At 38.7% G+C, this 24,136-nt stretch overlaps 1 protein-coding gene and 1 pseudogene across 1 annotated transcript in view; both read right to left on the bottom strand.

The window, feature by feature from the left end:
• The window catches only part of ENOX2 (ecto-NOX disulfide-thiol exchanger 2), a 295,559-nt gene that overhangs the window by 76,765 nt on the left and 194,658 nt on the right, over positions 1-24,136 (bottom strand). Inside the window, exon 3 of the mRNA XM_008071461.2 lies at positions 11,496-11,630. Within this exon, the coding sequence (XP_008069652.1) occupies positions 11,496-11,592 (97 nt within the window). The 5' untranslated portion in view covers positions 11,593-11,630. The remainder of the gene's footprint in view (positions 1-11,495; positions 11,631-24,136) is intronic.
• On the bottom strand, positions 6,295-6,721 carry LOC110596810 (annotated as a pseudogene).

Below are 24,136 nucleotides of genomic sequence, written 5' to 3'. Positions count from 1 at the left end.
ATTCACTGATGCAGGCATTCATTCCCACATTCCACAAACATTTCTGATAGACTTCCTATAAGTAAGGCTCTACGCAGGCATATGTGTGTGTTGAGGGGGTGTCTAGCTTTCTCTTTCAATCTTGGAGAATTTAAGGCACCTGATACCCTGTCATCCTATGCTATAGAAAAAGAGCACTGTGGTTAAGAATGCCATTTATGTCTGGAAAATTTTATTCCTCGTTTGAAGATTTTGGAGAAATTGTTAACATTATTTTACCCATTTACAAACTGTTAATTTTTGTTAGGAAAAGATCAGATTAGACTGCGTGCCAACTAAACAAATCCATCTATTTTCCCCTCCTGCTGAAATGTTTGTCTTCCTTTTATTGTTCTGCCTGCCTCCTCATTGTTATTCATATAGCTCTGTCACTCACAACTCTACCTTACCACAGATTACAGAAATATCAGTTCTTTAAACAAGTTCTGCCACTTTGATTGAAAAAGGAAATGACTGTCTTCAGGTAATGTCTACTAATAAGTGAAGACAAACAAAAAACAAATACATGGGATAAATATATCTCCTGACTGATATGCTCACCACTCTGTTGTTGGTATGATTACATTAATATTTTATAAATTCATTTAAAAGCAAATGTATTCATGACATATGGCTAAAGCCAGAGTAGTTAAACTCCCCTTCCTTCTTTTGTTCAATATGTCAAGAGTTCCATAGGTTACATTGCCCAGCAGGGCTTGCTAGAGGGCAGGTTGTACATGACATTTCAAAGGTTTTTATCACATGATTATTTCTTTTGTTTATCTTTAACCATTAAGTACCAAAGTGGACATGGATTCCCAATGTCAACCAAGCAAACCATATGAACTTATGAGCCTTATATATGTATTGCAGAACCTGAAAAATCAAAGAAGTCCAATAATTCAAAACACACAGGGAATAGAACACCAGAGAAATTATCTCCCTTTTCTAGGCCCCTGGTCTGATGTGAGGAGTACTATTAACAAGTATGTACTATTATCACTTATATTAGGAATTCATACTTCTGAAGACTTAAAACCATATGAAAGGGTTATGGATAAGGCCAAGGTATTCCTCCAAGGTCCTTTTCATAACAAATACCCTGTTCTGTTTTGTTTTTGCCATCTCTTCTAGCACTCCTTTCCCATAGCCTTCTTGACTCTTAGCACAGCCACTGCAACAAGAGACATAAGGTATTGATCTGTATTTCCTCTTCTGATTCGTGTACTTCTTAAAGTCCCAGACCATTGGATTTTCTGCAAATTCTGTGTTAGTTGCTCCTCAGAGTTGGGGCTCTACCACATGATTTCAGGTAATGTTTCATATAGCCTTAAGACTTCCTCTTACCTAGCAACTTGTGCTTACTCAACCTGGCAATTTTATTTATTTTATTTTGTAGAGATGGGATCCTGCGATGCTACCCAAGCTGGTCTTAAACTCCTGGCCTCTCAAAGTGCTGGGATTACAGGCATAAGCCACCGTACCTGGTCCCTACCTAGCAATATTATTATTTTTCATTCTCTGTACACATGTGAGTCAGGGAGTTATAATAGAGGCAAATACCATTTCTGCACTGCTACCTAGTCATTCATATGTTCACACATTTAATATTTTATGCCAGGCCCTGTGTCAGGTGTTGGGGTTGAAGGAATGAGTAGGACAACATTCTTGGCCTCATACTCTAGTTTGGAAACAGCCATGCAAACAGTTACAACGTGTTAAGCTCTGTGCTAAGCATTTTATATAACCTCATTGCAATAGATCTGTGAGCTAGGTTCTGTTTTCCTTCATTTTATAGATGAAGACATTGAGGTTCAGAGGGGTTTAGTTACTTGCCCAAGTTTATACAGCCAGTAAGAGGCAGACCTCAGATTAAAATCTAGCTTGGTCTAATTCTAATCCTATTAATCACTACATTGTCTCTCAATGTAGTATGACAATTGTTTTAGTGATTTAATTGCAGGAGTAAAGTAAAAGAGGTATGTTGAAAAACATGGCATATAAGCAACAAAATGATTCCATACAATTCTTTTCTCCCAGTGTGGTAGATTAAAAGTGGATACAAATTCTTTGATATGCTTCCCATCAAGAGGTAGGGTCCATATACCCTCCCCAACTTTGAATCTGGATGGGCTCTAGAACTGTTTTAACCAATAGAATATGGCAGAAGGGATACTGTATCCTCTCCCAGGCCCAGGCCTGAAAAGAGACACAAGTTCTACTTTTTATCTCTAGGAACATGTGCTATGGGAGCTTTTTGAGTAAGACATCTGACTACTGTGCTGGAGAGACCATATGGAAAGGGACTTAGAGTAAATGGGAAAAAAGGATCCAGGCAAGTCCAGTCTTTTTCTGTCCTTATCAAGGTGCCATGCCTATGAGTGAAGTCTTAGAATCAGCCTGCCATAACTGAGGTATCCCAGTTGATACCATACGGAACAGAAGAATTCCCCATTTGAATCCTGCCTGAATTCTTCATCCAGAAAATCTTACAATATAATACAATTATTGTGTCTTAAGTCACTAAATCCTAAGGTAGTTTGTTATACAGCAATAGATAAGGAGAATATCTAGCATGGCTGGAATGCAGAATGACTGGTTAACAGAGTTAAATATTTTCAAGCAATGAAAACAGAAAGTATGCTAAGCACCCAAGCTGGATTGACCATGCTTTTTCTCAGATTATTATATAGGTGCTTTGGGATCCTGGAGGATCCAGAGCAATCTAGGGAGTCTTGAGCAACTGCTGTTACTGTACTGCTGCTTTATGGAAGGGCCAACTGGAATAATGTCAGATGACTGACATGCTAATAGATATATCAAGACTACAGTTCTCTGCAAAACCCTAGAAAGCTTAGAGGTGTCCCATCTTTGAAGTCTGATAAAGGCATCACACATAGCCATTTTATGGTGCAAACTTCAGTAATTTTTGGCAGGTCAGTTCACAATGGTTTTTTTCCTGTAAAATGCAACCTCTGCTTTCATGGCAGGGGAGGGGAATGGCATTCATAATACTAGCTACCCATTGAGCACTTATGAAATTCCAGGTCTTACACACAGTACCTGACTTAATATTCATAACAATCCTAAGGGATGGGCAATATTATTATTTTCTATTTTACAGATGAGGAAATTGAAGCTAATCGAGATAACATAGTAAAGACACACAGTAGTTACCATGCTCCTAGCCATTAGTTTACATTGCTTCCCACAAAGTCCAGGGATTCACAGGGGAAAAAAAGATGCTCTTTGTCAGAATATAGGAGGCTACCTTAGAGTTGTTTATTTCTATGCCTAGAATTTCCTACTGAGATATTTGATACATGTATTGCCACAGTTTTAGGTTATTTAGGAGCCTCTCTTTAGAATTCATTATTTCAACTGTGGGTCACAAAAGAAGTTAAAATTGTGGCAATGTATGAAACGGAGGTAGGCAAAAGTAGCAGTGACACAATTACTATACTGCTTGCATTTTCAGAACTGGACTTTGATTCTAGCTGACTTGGAAGCCTCTTCACACTCTCAGAAAGGCTCTGCCTGCACTTAATGACTTCTCTCCATCCAAGTCCCCCTGGCCCCATAAAAGACCAATTTTTTAGGTGTTTCAGAGATCCCCGAACCCCAAGAGGTAGTTTTTACTCACAGTGAAACCACTGAAATGCAACTGTAGATTATACTAAAATAAATGTTCCAAACAGGATCTAATTTTATATGCATAACTAAGCTATTTTATAGAAAATTATGATTTCAGTTCAGTTACACATTTCTGGAACATTATTGTTATTTATTTAGTTTCTACAAAATTCACTGGATAATTATGCTTGGATATTGGGAAATTTTAACCCACTACAGTCCTCACTGCTTCTTCTCTATATAGATCATTTAAAAGACCCTTCATGTAGCTAACCTGAAGAGAGAACACAGACTTCTAAGGAGGGCCTGGCTGAGCAGAAAGATGAGACTGAACTTATCACCAGTCCTCTTAGAAGCACAAGTTCCCAAAGTTTTGCACAATGACTCTCAAATCTGTCCTGCTTCCCCAGAAAATCATCTGAACACTTGTTGAAAGCTGAGGCGGGGCCTGGCAAACAAGCTAGCAAACTGGGTTTGGGTGGTAAAATTTGGTAAAATTTCAGATGTGGTAAAATTTCAGTTCATAAAGGTTCTCCCCAGTGCATTTTAACTCGGATCTCAAATTTTCTCTAACGGAGCTTTATTCCTTTATTGCAAGGTTTTGTGAAATCTCCCTTTCTAGCCCATTTCCCCCCTACTCCTTCCTATTAATTTATACTGTGTTACTGACTTGTTTGAATATTTGACAGGTTCACAGTCATGCCCTCGACTGTCATCCAGGGATGTCGTGAACACCTTTGGAGGAGTATTAGTGAGGACATTTCCCACTATATTTGTGGTTCCCAGATTTCTGGATTTTGAATATGAATAAAATTATATGCATACATATATTTAAGGTTGTCAACCTCTTAATTTTCCAAGGAAAGTAGTGGGGGGAAAATAACAGAGAAACTCATAAATGTAGCATTATACAGTTCATAAAAAACAGGACACTTAAGTCCCAAATGCAAAGTCTATAATCTCAGACTAAAGGGCAGTCCTTTCAAACTAAGCAAATTCAGCTTCAGGAAAAATTCACTACATTTTTAGTTTTTATATTTTGCAGCAGACTGGTTCTGGGCTACACATCAGTATTTGGATGTTTGAGATCATTCAGCTATTTGACTTAGTGTGCTCTCTCATATACGAAATCCCCTGTGAAAAATTTCTTTCAGAACTAGGATGTCGCGCACACACATAATTAAGGGCCATGAAAAGTTTCACTTCCCCTGAGGACGGTATATTTTATTTTCATGGAAAATGCAAATTCTATAACAGATTAGGTTTCCCTTTTTTGTTTTGGCTACCTGGTCACAGGTGCAGCTCCACTTTAGGAATTAGGTGGGATTCTATGACTGACCTACATATTTGAATTTTAATTAACCTCCCTACCAGATTCTCATTTATATTTTCCCAGATGTTGATTTATTTTATTTGTACTTTTTTGGTACACAATAGCCTTTCTTGTTTTTTTTTTTTTGAGTTGGAGTCTCACTCTGTCACCCAGACTGGAGGGCAGTGGCCGCTTCCGGCCACCACAGCCTCAACCTGCTGGGCTCCGGCGATCCTTCCGCCTCAGCCTTTCAAGTAGCTGGAACTACAGGCGTGCGCTACCACGCTCGGCTAATTTTTTGATTTATTGTAGAGATGAGGTCTTGCCAAGTTGCCCAGGCGGGTCTCGAACGCGTGGGCTCAGGCAATTCACTCACCTTGGCCTCCCACAGTGTTGGGATTACAGGCTGAGCCACCGAGCCCGGCACACAATAGCCTTTCTTATAAACTGCCTCAGAGTCTTTGTGGAATGAGATGGTGTAATGTAACTCAGTAGTTAACCATTGGCTCTATACTATATATAGTTTGGCACACCTTCTACTCATTAATGGACTGTTTCCTCTGTCTACATTGTTCTTAGTTCTCTCCACAACCCCACACACTCATATATATTCCTAGACACCTAACTCAAATGCTACCTCTTCTGTGAACCTTTCCTGACCACCACCATCTACCCAGATCCCCCCTCATCCCACACTGGCTAAAACAATACTTCTACTATGAAACTTGCTACAATGTTTCTACTATGATACTTGCTATGGTGTAGTGTAGTGATATTTACTTTATGCCTTTGCCACTGGACTATGAGCTTGAAGGCAAGGACTATGTCATGCACATTTTGGATCCCCTTAATCTAGCTCAATATATTTTTAATGGATGGAAGAATGAATAAAAGAACAAATGAATGAAAAGAAAGAAAAGCCTTTGAGCTGTTGCCCATCAAGAGGCAGCTCATACCTGAGAACAGGTTTTATTAGGGAGAGAATAGGGGGGTTCTAAAAGTACTGGAGTCAGTATGAGGGCAGGAATTTTTTTTCACTGCTTTCTCCCTGGGGCTTCACACTGTACCTTGCATACAGCTGGCCTCAGTAAAAATTTCTTGTATGAATGAATGAATAAACAAATAGTCTCACTCAGCCCCTTCCTAATAGTTTCCATGGGGAATGTTTTCTTTAATGATTGTTCCTATCACTGTATATTTATTTATTTCAGCTAGTTAAGGTCATGAAATCCTTATCTCAAAAATCCCCCAGCCTTTGAGTTTCATGTACTTTTCCAAAGGTTTTAAATAGTTCAAAATATTTATCTACACAGTCTGTGATGACAAGCGTCTCAGTATCTGTATCTTGTGGAATAGTCCTTCGGAGACAAGACCAGGCTTTGACCTTTGTGAGGACCTCAATGCATGGTCTCTTATTATGTTGATCATCTCCTGTTTGTCCTTCATGGTTCAGTTAATCTTGTTGTTGCTAGTACCCAAGCCAACTGTGATGTGTTTGTTCCTGAAGAAAAACATGACAGTACATGGATCATATAACTCATACATTTTGTTGCAGTCAGATACTTCTGTAATATCCACGAGATAAATAACAGCAAAATTTTCAACCCTTTCATCTATACTGTATAGCACCTCATCCATATTCATACAAGTAGGATCACAATCCTGTCCAAACTAAATAATGACACCTCACTCTTCCTTCGAAAGGATGGCCTGATTTACCTGCTAGCTGCCCTGTAAGTATGGGAGCTTGTACGGCATCTTGAAGAGTTAACTGGATATCTCTGGGTGTGGACACACTCCATGAGGAGCCTTCAGAGTATCATCACTGGGTAGGATTCAAGATTGTTTTGAAGACACATTAAGTCTATTTGGTACAATGTTTACATATTATTGGCTCTTGGTAAAGTGTCCACTATGATGATGAATAGTGCTCTCTCAGGATCTCAATTTATTTGTTACTGAAAGCTTACTCTGTTTTGGAAGATAGTAAAAATCATACAAAGCCAAGTCCAGGCCTCCTTGAGGAGCTTGCAGAATAGTGGCCTATTATGCTATTCAACCTCATTCTTTCTGTTTCCATCAGAGTTGGCCTATTGGGTCCAGTGAAAACTGTCTTCTTAAGCATGGGCAAGGTTTTGCTATGGGAATAAGGTCCATGAGTCCATATTTTCCAAAATCTGTTATTATGGAGTAGGCACAGTTAATACAGTACAGGCACCATAACATAATGAAAGACTCTTTGTTTTATGAAGTACTTCACAGGCTCCACAGTTGGCTGCTAAGACAATTTTAATTGAAGGGAAAATAAAGAAAGCAGTAAGCAGTGTTCAACAAGTAGCCCCTTAATGGTCCATTCTTGCATTCATCTGTGATGACTGGGATAGAACAATTCTCTTTAATCAGAAGGCCTGACTCTGTTGGGTGCCTCTCTTTGTGTGAAAACTAACATTATTCTTATTTGACCAGCTTGGCAAAGCAAATATTCTTGCAGGAAAGATAGCTGCAAGCCAAAGGGGACCTCCTCACCTGCCAATACCATAGATTAACTTTATTGAACAGCAGCTGTATGATACACCATGTTAGATGAAAGGGAGTTCCATACCTTAGCCCAGAGATGGTCAGTTTCTACTTCCCATTAAAGGAATATAATAATTATATCAGACATTGCCTTCATGACAAGCATGTGTCTAAGAGACTCAGCATCCATGACAGTACAGAGTTGTGCTCTCTGGGGGAAGCCAAGTTAAGAAATCTTAGGTATCATTTGTTTTTCATCAATGCCAAAACCCTTTTCTGTGGTCACAGACAGGCCAGATGAGAAAGGAGAAAGAAAACTCTGCTGGCTCAGTAGGAAACCTCCTAAGGGACAGAAAAGTAGCTGAAATAATGAGGCATCAATGGGTGACCTCGGGCAACAGCTCCATGAGGCTTATTTGATGCTTTTTTTCATTTTAAGGCATCTTGAAGGGTTCCTTACATCTTGAAGAGAGATTAGGAAGATGTTTTAAACCATTTGGTTAAAACTTAACAAACACTATTATAGATGGCAGGCAACCTGTTCTTCAGACCTTGGTGAGAAAAAGGGTAGGCAGCATTGGAATGTGGTGCCAACCTTCAATTTCTGTGGCAATCCCCACCAGATTTACAAAAATCAGGCATCAGTACTGTCAGATGCATTTTGCTCTTTTCACCTGCCACTGTCCAGTATTTCACTAGGGAAAATTTTCACCCCTGCATTTGCTGTCCTTCACTGTTGTTAAGAGTAAAGATGAACCATAATTCAACTTTCTGTGAGCCATATGTCACATGGAAATTGAAACAATAATAATAACAGCTGAGTTAACTGAGAGATTACTATGAGCCAGGTATCATTCTAAGACTTTACATGTATTAACTCATTAATCCTCCTAATTACCCTATAACATAGGAGCTATTATTATCACCATTTTATAGATTATGAAACTGAGGCATACAGAGGTTAAGTAACTTGCCAAAGGTCATACAGCTAGGTAATGGCAAACAGGGTTTTGAATCTAGGCAGTCTGGATCCAGAACCCATGTTCTAATCTCAATGTAAACTGTCTTCCTAAAATAATACAGACAGGAGAAAAATCAGTTCACACACAACTCAAGTGATTTCATACATAGTTTTACAGAGTAAGTCTCAGCCTGATGTTATTGCCTTATGTACTTTAAGACAAGATGAGAATTACTGAAATAATTATCAGCATGTCTAAGACTAGGTCTCCAAAGAATTAAGTAAGCATAGCAGCAGACAAGACCACTGAATCACAGATTGAAGGGGAACCTGAAAAGTCATTTCTTTAGAGTTCTTAAGAAAATAAGATATAGGGGGAAAGGGCTAGGGGTAGAAATTAAAACCACTCTTGAGGTGTAACATGTTTGGTTGGAGCTGGATGTACAAACACTCTAAGAGTTGGTCTGCATAGCACCTAGATACTTTCTATTTAAGTGGGAGCTTAGCAGTCATTTGAAGGAAGTATGTTAGTACTTTTTTAAGTCAAAAAGCATATAGTACTACTAATTGTAACAATAATGATAGTTAATCTTTATTGAGTACTTATATGCCAAGTATTGTGCTAAATATATTATTCAATCTTCATATAAGGTAGATAGGATAATTATTGCCATTTTACAGATGAGGAAACTGAGGAACAGAGAGGTCAAGTAATTTGCTCAAGATAACACAGTTAGCAAGCAACAGAGCAAGAACTCAAACCCAAGCAGTATGATTTCAAGGCCTGTGTTGTTAAGCACTAAGGAAGAAATAGCCCTTTAAGGCACTGTTAGGAAAACCTACCCCAATTTTCTAGCCCTATTATTGATCCCAGGTCAAGTTTTGATCCTATAATGATTGTTTGGAGGCATTTTTGCTCACAATGCTAGGCCTTTTCTGTTCCACGTTATAGATAATTGAAGATTACTTTGTGAGCATAGATTTATACTTACATGTGATAATTTATGAATCATATGATATCAGTTAACATTTAGGTCCCCTTGGCCTCAGAGCAGATGTGACCTCAAGATTCTTCCTGGGACATTTACCCATATGGTCCAGACTGCCATAAACTGGGAATATTTAAGCCAAATCAGATTGTCTAGTCACCTTAGACTATAAGTGATTGTAACTCAGGACCACTCTACATAGAGCTATAAAATAATATATAATATTTTCGTTTAATTCTATTATAATGAAATAATAAAGAAATAATAAATAAAAACACATTACTTCCTTTAGAAATGTCTATGAGAAATATATTAACAATGATTTTTAAAAGTATTTTAGAAGCTAACATTTTTGAGCACTAATTATGCACCAGGCATTGTGCTAAGCAGGAGTTAATGGGGACCAAAGGGAGGCCCAAACTTTACCTGTACAATGACCACTTGTATATCTAATTCTGAATTGTACCCCATATCTTTAAAATTTAAAAAAGCAGGATTTAATTCTCATGACAACCCTAGGAGGTAAGTACTGTAAGTCTGACTTTATGGATGAGGAGATTGAGTCTCAGAAGATATAAAAGAGATCAAATACTGAAAGAAACAGGCTTGGAAGCCATGCATGTTGCGCCCAGAGTCTGACATATTAACTACTCTGCAATACTGGCCCTTATAGTAGCATCCACTGATCCTAGATTGGTCCCACAAGTCATTTATAACTTAACAAGACCCATGGTCCAATCACTCTAGCCCTCAAAGGATCCCTGGTTGTGGTTGGTCTTATGAAGAAGGATGCAGTCTAGCCAACTACAGCCCAAGGTATGAATTATAGTTTGGTGAAACAGTTCTTTGCCTCTGCCATATATATAATTTAGGCACATTTTTCTTCCACCGATTTCTTAATCACATACCTTTTTATCTTGATGTTTGACTGCTTTTATGCTTGTTTCCTGGCTTTCAATGTTATAACATAATTTATCATTAGTATTGTTATTGCCTGACCTACCTCACCCTTATTATAACTAATAAAGATTTAAAATCTGGGCTGGAATTATGAAATTGATATGGGGGGAGGGAATAGCTAACTACATGAACAAATGGCACAAGAGAGTGGCATAACTCTAGATCTACCTGTGAATCACCTGGGGACCTAAATCACCTGAGTGGCATAACTCTAGATCTACCTGTGAATCACCTGGGGACCTAAAATGCAGCTTCTGATTCAGTAGGTTTGGGTTGGTATCTGAGATCCTGGGATTCTAGAGTTCCCAGGTTATGCAGAGCATACTTTGAGAAGCAAGGTTGTAGATTTGCTTGGTCCTGTTGTGTTTTTAAGTAGGATCAAAATTAAATAAAGCTGGGAAGATTCAAGTTTAGACTGTTTAAAAAGCCACCTTAGGGTCCCTGAAATGGCAATTCCCTAATGTCTTCACAAAGCCATTGTAATGGTTAATTAGCTCTGACTTTCAGGAAGATTTTTTGTGTTTAAAATAAACCCTTCAGATGCCCTGATGTTTTTCTGCTGATTTTATCTTTAGTAAAGATGAAGTGAGTTCACCATGCCCATTCAATTATGGGTTACTTGGCTTTAATATATATGTGTGGGTGTGTTTACACACACTTACACACAGTTATTCAATGCCAAAAATAGTCTCTGCACTGTTCCCCACCATCTTCTTTCCTCCCCTTAAGGAATCTAAGATTTTGAGGATATCTAAGTCAGTTCTCTTTTCATCTTCATGTTTATTTGCTTCCTGTATGACATCTATAAAATTAGACAAGCTTTGTAATTCTTTGCCAAAATCTTGTTGCCTTGTGTTTCAATGAGCTGCCTAAATGTTCAATGAGCCTATCTTGCATTGGATATCCCCCCAGTGTGTCCAAAGTGCAATAGGGAGTATAATCATAACTACTGGCCACCCAAGCTATAAAGCTCATATTACAAAAATGCACACTCCAGGCAGAATCTGGTAAATGTCAACTTCAAAATAAGTTGTGTCATACTGTTATATTTATTACCACATGGTCAATAAAAGAAGCGCTTGTGAGGTGATTAAAAATAACATACCAGGTAAAATTGGTTGTCCAGCAATTCCCAGTGGTGCCATTCCAAGATTATTCATTGCTGTGGCCCATGCAGTTGGATCAGACATAGGTAGTGTCATTGCAGTGGAATCTACATTCAGAGTTCTACTATTATCAGCTGAAAAGAAATGACAATCAAAATAGTTTGTTGTGTTATGGTTCCAGTGTCTAGTTTACTTATCAACATAAATTCTGGCAAACTCTATAGAAATGGCCAGATGGACAAGTGGTGGATAAGGTCTCAATGTCAGCTTTCTTACAAGCATTAGAACAATACAGCTTAAACTGACAGGAAGTCACGGAATTTGAAAGCAATTTACCAGATGGCATTTTAGTGTAAATGTTTCCCTCCTTTCCTCCCTCCTTCCTTCTCTCTTTTTTTTAAAGCACACACAACAGAGGAGCATGAGATGATTAAGAAGTTTCCTATTTTTCACATAGTCTACTAGCATATGATTAAGTCAGCAGCTTCTATACCAACTACTCATGCCTGCAAACCAAGAAAAAAAATCCCAGGGCTTCCGTAGTTGGCAACAAAATGTACAAATTTTACTCCTGATGTAATTTCGTACCTTTGAGGCAGGGCTATTGAATAAAGCTGTACACACAATCAGCAGACATCATATTAGATGAATGAGAATTTTTGAGATTAGAATACCTGAGAAAAAGCAGACCAAAGACACGGCCCTCAAAGGCTGTACAATCTAGTTGAAGAAACTGATGATGATAGTGATAATTATTACCATTATCGCTATTATCACCACCTCAGCTCACTAATACTACTAAGTATTGAACCCTTACCATATGCCAGGTAAAGCAAATGACATGCAATAATCTCATTTCAGAGATACCCTACGAGGTAGGAACTATTTATATCCCCATTTAATAGATGAGAAGTTCTAAAAGGTCACATATATTGTCCAAGATCATACAGGATGTATACATTTTAGCCGTTATACCTGTCTCCAATCAAACAGTTATGAAACAATGAAAGATTTGAATGGTATAGACCAGAAAAGTTCCTGAAGTTTAAGAAATGAAGAGCTACTATAGCCTGAATAGGTAGGAAATACTTCATGGAGAAGATTGACCTTGAAAGAATGGCCAGATTTCTATAGAGTATTTCTGAGTGATGGGTAGTTACTAGAAAGGTAAAGAAGGGGAAAGACAACCCAGGAGCAGGAATGACATAAGCAAAGACATTAAAGCAGGTTATACAAGCATGTGCTTTACATACTGTTGGGAGAGATATAGTCGCAAGTTATCTCAGCACAAAAAGACTTTCATTTTGGGAAATTTTCCTCTGATTACTGATAGCCATAGAAAAAAGCCTTCCATGGCAAATTTTCTCCTCCCTCCCAGCATGCACTTCTGTCAATTATACCCCCAAAGGCAACTCTGTTCTAACAGTAGCTTGCTAAAGTCCAAGGCAACATGAGGAATGATCCATGGCTGGATTATTTATAAATGTGCTGTTTGGGTCACTGATTGATCAGAACAAGTAAATGCAAATGTCCAAAAAGATTATTTCTGAAATATTAGTTGTCAATTAACTTGTCAATTACTGTCAACGTTATTTGATATTGCAATAAGTGCTTCATACAACTATGAGTAAAGTACTGTGGAAACACAGAGGAATAATCATAGTTGCTGGAATGAGTTTGAGTGTATGTGTTTAGGATTTGGTGGTTCAAAGAGATAAGGAATGCCAGGGAACCTTTCAATGAGAAAGAATAATTTGAAATGAGTCATTAAGGAGGAACAGGATATGTTTCCAGGTAGTAAATGGAGAATTGAGGTAGAAGAGCATTTCAGAAAGCAAGAACAATAGAATATTTACCATTGACTGCCTTGAATTACAGTTATTGGATACATGTCTCTGTTTTGCTAGCCTGCATTCCTTTTTGAGGTCAGGAACTGTATTTGAGGTATCTTTCTTTCCTCATTTCTTAGTTCAGTGTCTGGTATAAAGTAGGTATTCAAGAAATATTTGAATTAATAAAGAAAATCAACTTACATTGATTTGGAGCACAGTAGGCAATCTATACAATGATAGTCATTGATTCAATATTTGTATACCTTTTCAGAATGATATATTGTCTTGAAAGAGATGGCATTATTGCTAAGCCCATTCTTTCCTTAGGGCAACTGAATACTTGTAGGAATTTGCTTAGTTACAACCAGGAATAGATTTACTCAACTGATAATTCAATCTGATCTCATTAGTTATAATCTTTTCCCCATATAGGCACAATTATACATATAAGCAAGCTTGTAAAATTTTACTTTCAAAGGGAAATCCCAGATGATCATCTCTGGCAGCAATCTGGATTTAAGGTCCACACTAACAAAACACGCTGTGCAAAACATCTGTTCAGAATTATCATCATTTAGTGGTGGAAAAAGTTAAGTCCTGGCCTGATTCACTTTCCAGACTAGGAATGGATATCTCAAAATTTTAAAAAGTGTTTTATCAAGGCATTTCCATGTCACTAAAGGAGGAGATTGCTCATTTTCCCATGAATCGCACAATCACTAGCAGAGGGCAAGAATATTCAGAAGACAAGTGCTAGCAGCTGTCAAATGGCCTTCAAAATGCCTCCCAAGTCTGAAGAACATGACCTGCTATGCTGTTTCTCCTATTCTGCTGTGTGATAACTCCTCACAAGGTCAGAGGTTGTGAATAAGTGCCTTCTAGGTAATTTGATTGAAGATATGCCACTTTGGAATAAGAGTTCAATAGCACCAAAACAATAAAAAAGTTTGGAACTGATTATCTACTTTAAATTTATATCACTCCATAACTACCAGATCCCTGCCATCTGCTTACTTTTGTATTATTTATGCATCACTGATTAACTTGTCAATTACTGTCAAAGCTATTTGATATTGAAGACCACACACACATAGTGATATACCCATCTTGTAGTGAAGTTAATTATTTGAAACGTTTTCTTTATTTCCTCTGAAACAAGGACAGTATATTGGTGCCGTCTCTCCAACTATATTCTTTTATTGAGACAAAAACTCTCCCTCTCTGATGATTTACTCTCCTACAACTCTCTTTCATATGTCCAGGTGCATATCCATATGTTTTTATGCTTACTGTAATTTTGTTACACAGTATTGTTCAAAGTTGAGGAGCCAATTTTGTCATTATCTATTGAAAGCCTGTTAAGAGTAGGGAGCAATCCTGACTAGTGATCAAGAACATTGGTTTGGGAGTCAGATGACTCTGGTTTAGTGTCTAGCTCTACTACTTAGAAACTATAATGTGCTCATTCTCTCTCTTTTCTTCTTGCCTGCCTGCCTCTCAGTCTTCCTTCATATTTACTGTATATTCACTGAACATTTTCTATATGTCATAGAAATAAATAGATATTGAGGACCTATGGTGAGTCAAAAAGACCCCATCCTTGGTTTGGGGGAGCTTACACTCTAGTGCAGGAGACAGATACTAAAATACAAATAAATAATTATAAAATAACTATACATTGAAATAAGTGTTATTGACAAAAATCTGAGTTTGATGAGAAAAATGGCAGCTGCAAAATTAGAAAAATGAAAGTATCTTCCTTATAGGTCTGAAGATTAAATTAGACAGTGTGGGTAAAGAACTGAGCATGCTTCTGGCTCATATTGAGTACCCAGTAAACGGTCATAATAACATGGTAATAGTTATGGTGATGAGGAAGCATCCTCGCCCTTCAGGGGCTCAAATTCTACTAAAAGAACCAAGAATAAACAGAAATTATTAGAATGCATTATATGGATAATGAAATGAGGCACAGTGAGCTTAAGTAATCAGCTCAATATCACACAGCTTACAGGCAGCAGAGCAGGAATATAAACCCATGCCACTCTGATGCCAATGCTCATGGTCTTACTCATCACACAGAACATCTTTCCAATGAGTCCCTTTATTTTCTGTGTTCTTCTAGTTCATAGAACACATGGCTATCATAGCCTTTAGTACATTATATTTTTCTCACCTTGTTCCTTTCCATGTTTACCCTCCCCTCTAGACTCTGAAATATCTTATCCATCCTTATTATTCTTACTGCCTAGACACCATGCCTGACATAGAAGAGATATTCAATAAATGATTTTAAACAAATGAATAAGGAAATATATGAATGTGTATAAGAGGCTCCTGCACAGATATTCTTCTCAGAAGCAGGTGTCAAGCTGTTCAGGACAGGATACTACTCTGCTGTTGTATTAAAATAAAATCTCTTGGGTAATTTTTTTCTGAGGTTTGAATGTTAAAACGTTTAAGTGGAGACAGAAAGGAAGATAAAATGATGATGACTTGAATTATTATAATCCTTACATGTTGATAATATAAGAAAATCACAATTACAGAAATACAAACTTCAAGAAGGATAAATCTGGAGGTGGGAAGATAATTTTCATTGCAGAGAAATTCCTCATGTGTAAAAAGGGACAGGCTGAAATTTCTTTGAGAATTTAAGGTAAATTTGCTAAAATAAATGTGTAGGTAGCAGAAATATTTATTACTTCTTTGAGGGCAGGGGCATAAACCTCATTTACCTTTGTATCCTCTATTGTGCCCAGTTCAATGTAGGTGGCAATAAGTATGCTTTTAAATAAGAGAATCCTGTAAGAACTCAGCAATTGTACAACGTAAGGCTTACCTGCATTGTCTATTTCATAGATTCACAGCCATGTAGAATATCTTTGCATTGTGTGTTCCTGAACTGTGGACTTAGCTCTTTAGTCATTTCTGTAGAAGGAAGATAGTGGTCGAAAGCTTGGTGGGACACTGGACCTCTGGAACATACCAGGACTTAGATAAATGATGAATTACAGTGTTGATTATAGTAATTATAGTAAGACTAGTAAGAGTTAACACATAATGCTTACTATGCATCAGGTACTGTTCTAGGCACTTTATGTCCACTAATTTAAAACTCACAACAATCCAATGAGTTTTAAATAATCTTCTCATTATTACCATTCTACTGATGAGGTAATAGGGAAAGAGAAGTTAAGCAAGCTATCCATGGTTACACAGCTACCTTGCAGTGGAACTGGGATTTGAATTCAGGCAGCCTGGCTCCACAATTCATGTTCTTACCCACTATGCTATATTAAACCAGTGAAGTCATACAGTTATAGAATATTTGAGCTGGGAAGGCTCTACGGCTCATCATTATACAGATAGGGGCTCTCCATGTCCTCTACTGCAGTAGTTCTTTACTGGTGCTAAGTCAGCTCTCCAGGGGACATTTGGTTGTCACACCTGGGGACAGTGTGTTGCTCCTGACATCTAGTGGATGGAGGCCAGGAATGCTGCTAAACATTCTACAATGTACAAGACAGCCCCTTACAACAAACAATTATCTGGCCCAAAATGTCAATAGTGCTGAGGTTGAGAAACCCTTCTGTGTGTTCTCACTGGACGTGTCCCTTTGCCCTGGTTTCTTCATAACCCTTTCCCATCTACCACATGTATAGTCAATCCCAATTTCCAAAGATTATGCCCTAGTCTACTTTCTTATGCTATTGTGCTACTAACACTAATCTGATAAATGACCTCCCTCAAGAATCTATTAACATTTTTAATACAGTTATTTCTATGCTTCACATCAAAGAAATGATCCCTGTGGTGGAGCATCCTGGTACCATACAATGTAGATGGGATGCTGTTTACAGAGTGGTCCTAGAAATAGCACTGAGTACACCATGACAAAGGGAAGAGAGAGGAAGTTTAGAAAATGTTTGCACAGAACATGGAAGAAAATCTCATCTCTGGCATATTGCATGGGACCTTGCATATAGCAGCCACTCAGGAAGCATTTGTTATGAAAACTTATGACACAAGGGCAAGGTTGGGTGCCCTGCCACTGAACAGCATTGTGCTTTCTGTTCTCTGGCTAAGGGAAAGGAAACAGCAGAATAAATCATGTTTTGGGTCTGCATTAAGCCTAGGACTCAAGGCTTTATCTTTGCTTGGTATTTATTGCTCATGAAGCCATATATTGTGCAGTGCATGTGTTATTTTGAATCACTCTTAATTTTTCTTGAAAATTAACAATCCATTATTGTTTGTGAACAATGCATTAAAGCCCCAGTCACACACTACTCTCTCTCCTTTTGCAGATGTCACCAGCAGTGACGTCACAGCTTGCATCATGGCTATGCAGAGTGAGAGAACTGACAGGAGCTTTTGTAAGACAAGGCTCCCAGGTGGCTTGAGAGAGATGACACTATTAGACAAGCAAGGATAGATCAAAGAGACATTCAAAGGAATCAGGAAATCACAGCATATTATTCCTTGAGAAAGGAAGGGAAGGGTCTTTATGCTAGCTTATATAGTAGGTAGTCATTCTCACCATGAGCTGTGAATGTGGTGGGGTGGGAGAGAGTAGCCTGATCTTTAAGGTACGTAGATAAGAATCTCAGGGTAGAAAGGTGCTTTCACACACTAAACCTCATCCTGGAAGACTCATTGTTCTAGTGCATAAGATGAAGGGTCTTGGAGACAGTCATCTTTGTATTGGAGCAGCTATAAAGATGTTCAATGCTTTTAAATAGACCAATAAGAAACAAGGGAGCCAAGATAGCATTCCAAATGGCAGATGCAGTTGGGTAGTGGGGTGGTGTAGTGAGGAAGAAGGACACAAGTTTTGGCATGCACTTCTACAAGGAACTCACAGCCCATATACATTTATGAAGGCAACAAGGTATAGTGGAGGGAATACAGAACTTGAAGCCAGATCGATCTAAAATCAAATTATGACTCTACACTAACTAGCTGTGTGACTTAGGCAAGTTTCACAAACTTTTTAACCAGTTTATTCACCTGTATCAGGGGATAATGATACCTATGTTTCATTTACTAAGATAATGGTAATGATGTTGATTCTCAATATTGATTAAACCCTTATTATGTGTCAAACACTGTTTTAAGGCTTTACATATATTATATAATCTAATTTTCACAACAATTCTGAGATAGGTGACATTGATCATTATACCCATTTTGCAGACAAGGAAAATAAAACACAAATAAGTTAGGAAGCTGCTCAAGGTCACAGAGATAGTTAATGCTGAAGTTGGAATTCAAATTCAGAAGTATAGCTCCAGAGTCCACACCTTTAACCAGTGAGCTGTATACTATCACTAAGAATGCTGAGCCCAATATCTGACACAGAGCAAGTACCTGATCATGATTTTAACCCCACTTTCTTTATCTTTCCCTTCCTTTTTTCTGGTTAACCATTCAGTTGCTCTGTGGGGTTTTCTTCACACACATCTCTGAGCTGGAACCAAGTGCTTCCTTTGTTATTTCAGGGTTGGCTGACATAGGCTGAGGAGTCTTGGGAATAGTACTTGTCACTTCAAGGTTATTAGGTAAATTGAGCCAGGAGACTAGGTTGAGGTTGGACCCAGGGGTCCTGGAACCCCATGGGGCTCCACCATGGGAAACATGGAAGGCTTCCTTAGCCAGTAGGAGCAGTGGCTGGCTCCACTACAGAGGCTCTTTTGGCCTTTTCTAGACTATAGTCCATAATTGCTAACCCTTGGCTTCTTGGATTTCTGAGATACCAGTGAACTAATGTTACCTCGGTCTAAGGTAAATGGTTGACTATGACCCTCTAGTCTTTAGGATTGCATCATCAGATGTATTCCATATTTTCTCATCTAATATTTAGGTAAAGAAAACCAAAAGGTATAACCTCAAAAATGCTACCTACCTCAGCTGCTTTAACATCTGCACTAATTGCCTGTTAAGTCACAGATTTCTTTTTCTGGCTTTGAAACAGATACATGAATAATACCTTCAGGACCCCAGATGTGGTAACCACTGATTTTCAACTAAAAATCTTAATATTTAACAAATCAATGAACTGTATTTCAGGTACTGAGCATGCTATTTAAGTAAATGGCATGGCTGAGGGTGGTGGTGGAAGGGTGGGGGGATGGAGAAAGGAAAGAGAAGCACAGACTTTGTAAGTCTGCAAAGCTCTGTGGTCTATGCTTTCTCGAGGTAAGTTGCATAAGAGATGAGTTGGCAACCCTACTCTTTGTTTGTCTGTTTGTTTGTTTGTTTGTTTTTGAGTTGGAGTCTCACTCTGTCGCCCAGACTGGAGTGCAGTGGCCACTCCCGGCCACCGCAGCCTCGACTGCTGGGCTCCGGCAATCCTTCCACCTCAGCCTTCCGAGTAGCCGGAATTACAGGCATGCGCTACCACACCCGGCTGATTTTTTGATTTATTGTAGAGATGAGGTCTCGCTGCCCAGGCGGGTCTCGAACCCGCGGGCTCAGGCAGTCCACTCACCTCAGCCTCCCAGAGGCGCGGGATTACAGGCTGAGCCACCGAGCCCGGCTGGCAACCCTACTTTTATGCTGTTGGTAGTCTGGCAAGATCTCTCGGAGGGAAGAAGAAAAAAAAAGTCCTGGGGTTAATCCACAAGCCGTTTTGTTTCATCCCTTGTTGTTGAAAATGTTTCCAACATATTTTAGTCCACTTCCTTGCCACAGGAGATAGAGTACGACAGAGATAAATATAGCATGAACTAGATCTGGAATTAGGAGGGCTAGTTTGAACTCTGGCTCTACTATTTATTTACTCACTGTGTAGCAGTCACTTACACCTGTGTTTGTCAATGTGCATTCCAACCACATGCCTCAGAATCACCTGGGGTACTAGCTAAATAGGCCAGTTTCCAGGGTTCACTGCTGAGGTTTTCATCTGGATGGTGCTGGGGAAACAGCCTGTTGAACAAGGTAACTCTTATACCCACTACAAATGTGAGAAACACAGAGCTTAAATTCCCTATCTATAAATAAGAATGATGCCACTCTGTTCACAAGGTTGTGGTGAAAACAACAGAGGTGGTCAATATGTTGTACCTGAATCTTTGAGTGAATTTATTGCAGGGTTTCTGGATAATTCTGAATATTAATTTAACAAACTTGTTAAATCCATGTACTCTGTGATGGTACCCAGGTGAAAACTACATGTTTCCCTGCCCTTTGAGGGACTCATAGACTAGTTGAGAGTGGTAGATAGGCAAACAAAAACTACCGTATAGTTTGAAAATGGCTAAACAGAGGTATAAAGAAAGGGAAGGCAGTTCCTCTGCTAGGATGGAGCTAAGAAGAGGAGGTGGTGGAGGAGGGAATGGAATACAGAGGAAGTGATGTGAAGCTGAAGAAAGTGACTTCAAGTTTTGACAGATAAGACAATTATCACAGTACTACAGATAACTTAGGTATAGATAAGGCTGCATTGGGCTAAGTCTAAAGCCTAGAAATTGCTCTTGTTTGAGGTGATGGAAGTGAGTGGAAAATATTTTCCATGTGTCTCCATATAATTTCTCTCTCCTAAAAGCAGAATGTGGAATAACTAGAGTCGCTTTGTGTTCCCCAATAGGTTGGACTCTGAGAGGATGAGTATTAAGAGTATATTGTTAAGTTGCTGTGCAAGTCACTAGCTACAAGGCCATGGTCTAAGTTAGAAGGATGGGACCCTGGCCATGAGGACTATAAATAAGTCAAGTACTAAATCCTCCTGATAATGGTACCTTTGGCTTGAGTACTAGCTGCCTCAGCAGGGCCATCCTCAAATATTAAGGGCAATGCTATATATACACATACAGCCACAGGAGGCAGTGACTAATGACTCTGCCTTGGGCCAGCAGCCCTAGCCCCTTTCTTGCTTCTTTGCCTCTGCAGGCAACCTTAACTGGAGCTTTCAAACTCCACCCAAATTTGACAAATAATCAGAAGACAACAGACTTTACTATGCAGAACTTCACATTACCCTTGCTACCCTCTGTGTTGCAAAATTACTGATTTTTGGAAAATCAAAACACACTCCCATCAAGCATGCATTTGGCCAAACCAAGCATGATAATCACTCAACTCTTAATGCTAAATGACATTCAATGAAGAAAAAATGGAGTTATAACAGTGGTTAAGATCATGGGCTTTGCCTCCCCTACCAACCACTGGGGAGAGGAGAGCCCATACAGTAAATGGTGCTGGGAAAACTGACTGACCACTTGCAGAAGGTTAAAACAAGACCCCTACCTATCACCATATACAAAAATCAACTCTAAATGGATCAAAGACCTAAACGTAAAATCTCAAGCTATAAGAACCTTAGAAAATGCAGGAGACATCCTTATGGAAACTGGAACTGGTGACCAATTCCTGATCAAAACTTCAAATGCCCATACCATAAGAGATGAGATAGACAAGTGGAACCTCATTAAACTGACAAGCTCCTGCAAAGCCAAAGAAACCACCAAGAGAATGGGCAGACAGCCCACGGACTGGGAAAAAAATATTTGCTAACTGTATATCTGACAAAGGGTTAACATCTAGGATCTACACGGAACTCAAATATGTTGAAAAGAAAAAAAAAACAGCCCCATTACAAAGTGGGCAAAGGATCTGAATAGACACTTCTCAAAGAAGACACACGAGCAGCCAACAGATACATGAAAAAATGCTCAGCATCACTGTCATCAAAGAAATTCAAATTAAAACCACACTGAGATACCACCTAACTCCAGTCAGGATGGACATCATAACTCAGAAAACAACATAACTCAAAAACATCATAACTCAAAAAGCAACAGATGCTGGAGAGGATGTGGGAGAAAAGGGAACACTTCTACACTGTTGGTGGGAGTGTAAACTAGTACAACCTCTGTGGAAAACACTTTGACGATTCCTGAAGGATCTAAAAATCAGCCTTCCATATAACCCCGCAATCCCTCTACTGGGAATATACCCAGAGGAACTCAAATCACTCTGTGAAAAAGATACCTGTACACACATGTTTATTGCAGCACTGCTCACAATAGCAAAAACATGGAACTAACCGTGCTGACCATCGAAAGAGGACTGGATAAAAAAAAATGTGGTACATATACACAATGGAATATTATGCAGCCATACACATGGACAAAATTATGAACTTCACAGCAACTTGGATGGACTTAGAGTCTATAATACTGAGTGATCTATCACAGAAACAAAGAACTGAGTATCACATGTTCTCACTTATAAGTGAACCTTGAACAATTATCATAATACTATAAGAAAAGGATTGGCAGTAGTGGGAAATTGCTGGAGTAGGGGGTGGGATTGGCAGTAGTGGGAACCTGCCGGGGGAGGGGGGATACACCTCATCAACAAGGGTATTTGCATAAGACCATTTGTATACCTAACCCTGAATTGTACCCCATATATTTAAAATAAAAAAAAATTTAAAAAGTAAATAAAAAATAAAAAAAAAATTAAAAAGATCATGGGCTTTGGATTAGATCTGAGTTCTAATTCTGGTCCACTACTTATTACCTGTGTGACTCCAAGTAAGTGACTTAATATCTCTGTGCTTCATTTTTCACATATGAAAAACAAGGATAATAGTACCTATCTCATAGTGCTATAGTGAGGATTAAAGGAGAAGAAAAAGTCAACTGTAGTGTCTACCTTGGTAAGTGCTAGTAAAATATTAGTAATTAGTAACATATTTACAATGATGGGCATTACATCTGATATATTATGGAAAATGGGGGTCATTGGGGGTAAGGAGAAAGGGGAGTGCTACAATTTCTTCAGGTGAAAATTTTGCAAAAGTACCAGTACAGGACCAGTCATTAATCATAGTAGGGAATGTATTTACAACAAAATAGAACAAGTTGGCTTCTCTTTAAAAAGTTCTTTACCAAGAACACTGCCTGAAAGAACAACGGGGCTAATCTGTATTCCTTTCATCTGATTGATGCATTGTCTAAAAGTAGTATTGCTAATAAAATCCTCAAAAGATTTTTCAGTGTTCCCCCCCTGCTCCACTGTACATACCCCCAACTCATTAGCCTGCTGCCAAAACCCATTTGCTTTTTTCTCTAAAAACATAGATGTCATTTGTATCTGTGCTCTTTTTCCTGATCTCGCCATCTGTGGTAGAGGAAAGCCAGAACTACTTAGTGTCATGGCTCGGTTATCCATGACAAGATTGGGAAGCAATGGGGTAGGCAGAAAAAGAACCTGCTCTTCACAGTCAGCTTTCCAACAAGACAAAGGGAGTTTATGGCCATGGCTGTGACCTCTATGACAGCTGGGAAGAGGACACCCATTGTGTTAGCCTACTCCAGGAATAATCCACACGCAAGTGAATTTGGCTGGCAAATTGTGATTCTGGGACAGTATTAATAATAGTGCCTTTCCAGTGTGGCGATTCCTAAAAGCTCTAAAAATCGACCTTCCATATGATCCTGCAATTCCCCTACTGGGAATATACCCTGAAGAACTCAAATCACTCTATAAAAAAGATACCTGCACATGTATGTTTATCACAGCATTGTTCACAATAGCAAGAACCTGGAAACAACCATGCTGCCCATCAAAAGAGGACTGGATTAAAAAAATGTGGTACATATACACGATGGAATACTACGCAGCCATAAAAAAGAACAAAATCATGAATTTCGCAGCAACCTGGATGGAACTAGAGTCTATAATACTGAGTGACCTCTCAGAGAAACAAAGATCCGAGTATCACATGTTCTCACTCATATAATGGACCTTGAACATCCAATGTAATACTATAAGAAAATGACTGACAGTACTGGAAA

This window comes from Carlito syrichta, unplaced genomic scaffold (genome assembly GCF_000164805.1).
Source record: "Carlito syrichta isolate Samal-C Ts95f unplaced genomic scaffold, Tarsius_syrichta-2.0.1 Scaffold314335, whole genome shotgun sequence".
NCBI classification, from domain to species: Eukaryota; Metazoa; Chordata; class Mammalia; order Primates; family Tarsiidae; genus Carlito; species Carlito syrichta.
This window is presented reverse-complemented; position numbering and strand designations above follow the sequence as displayed.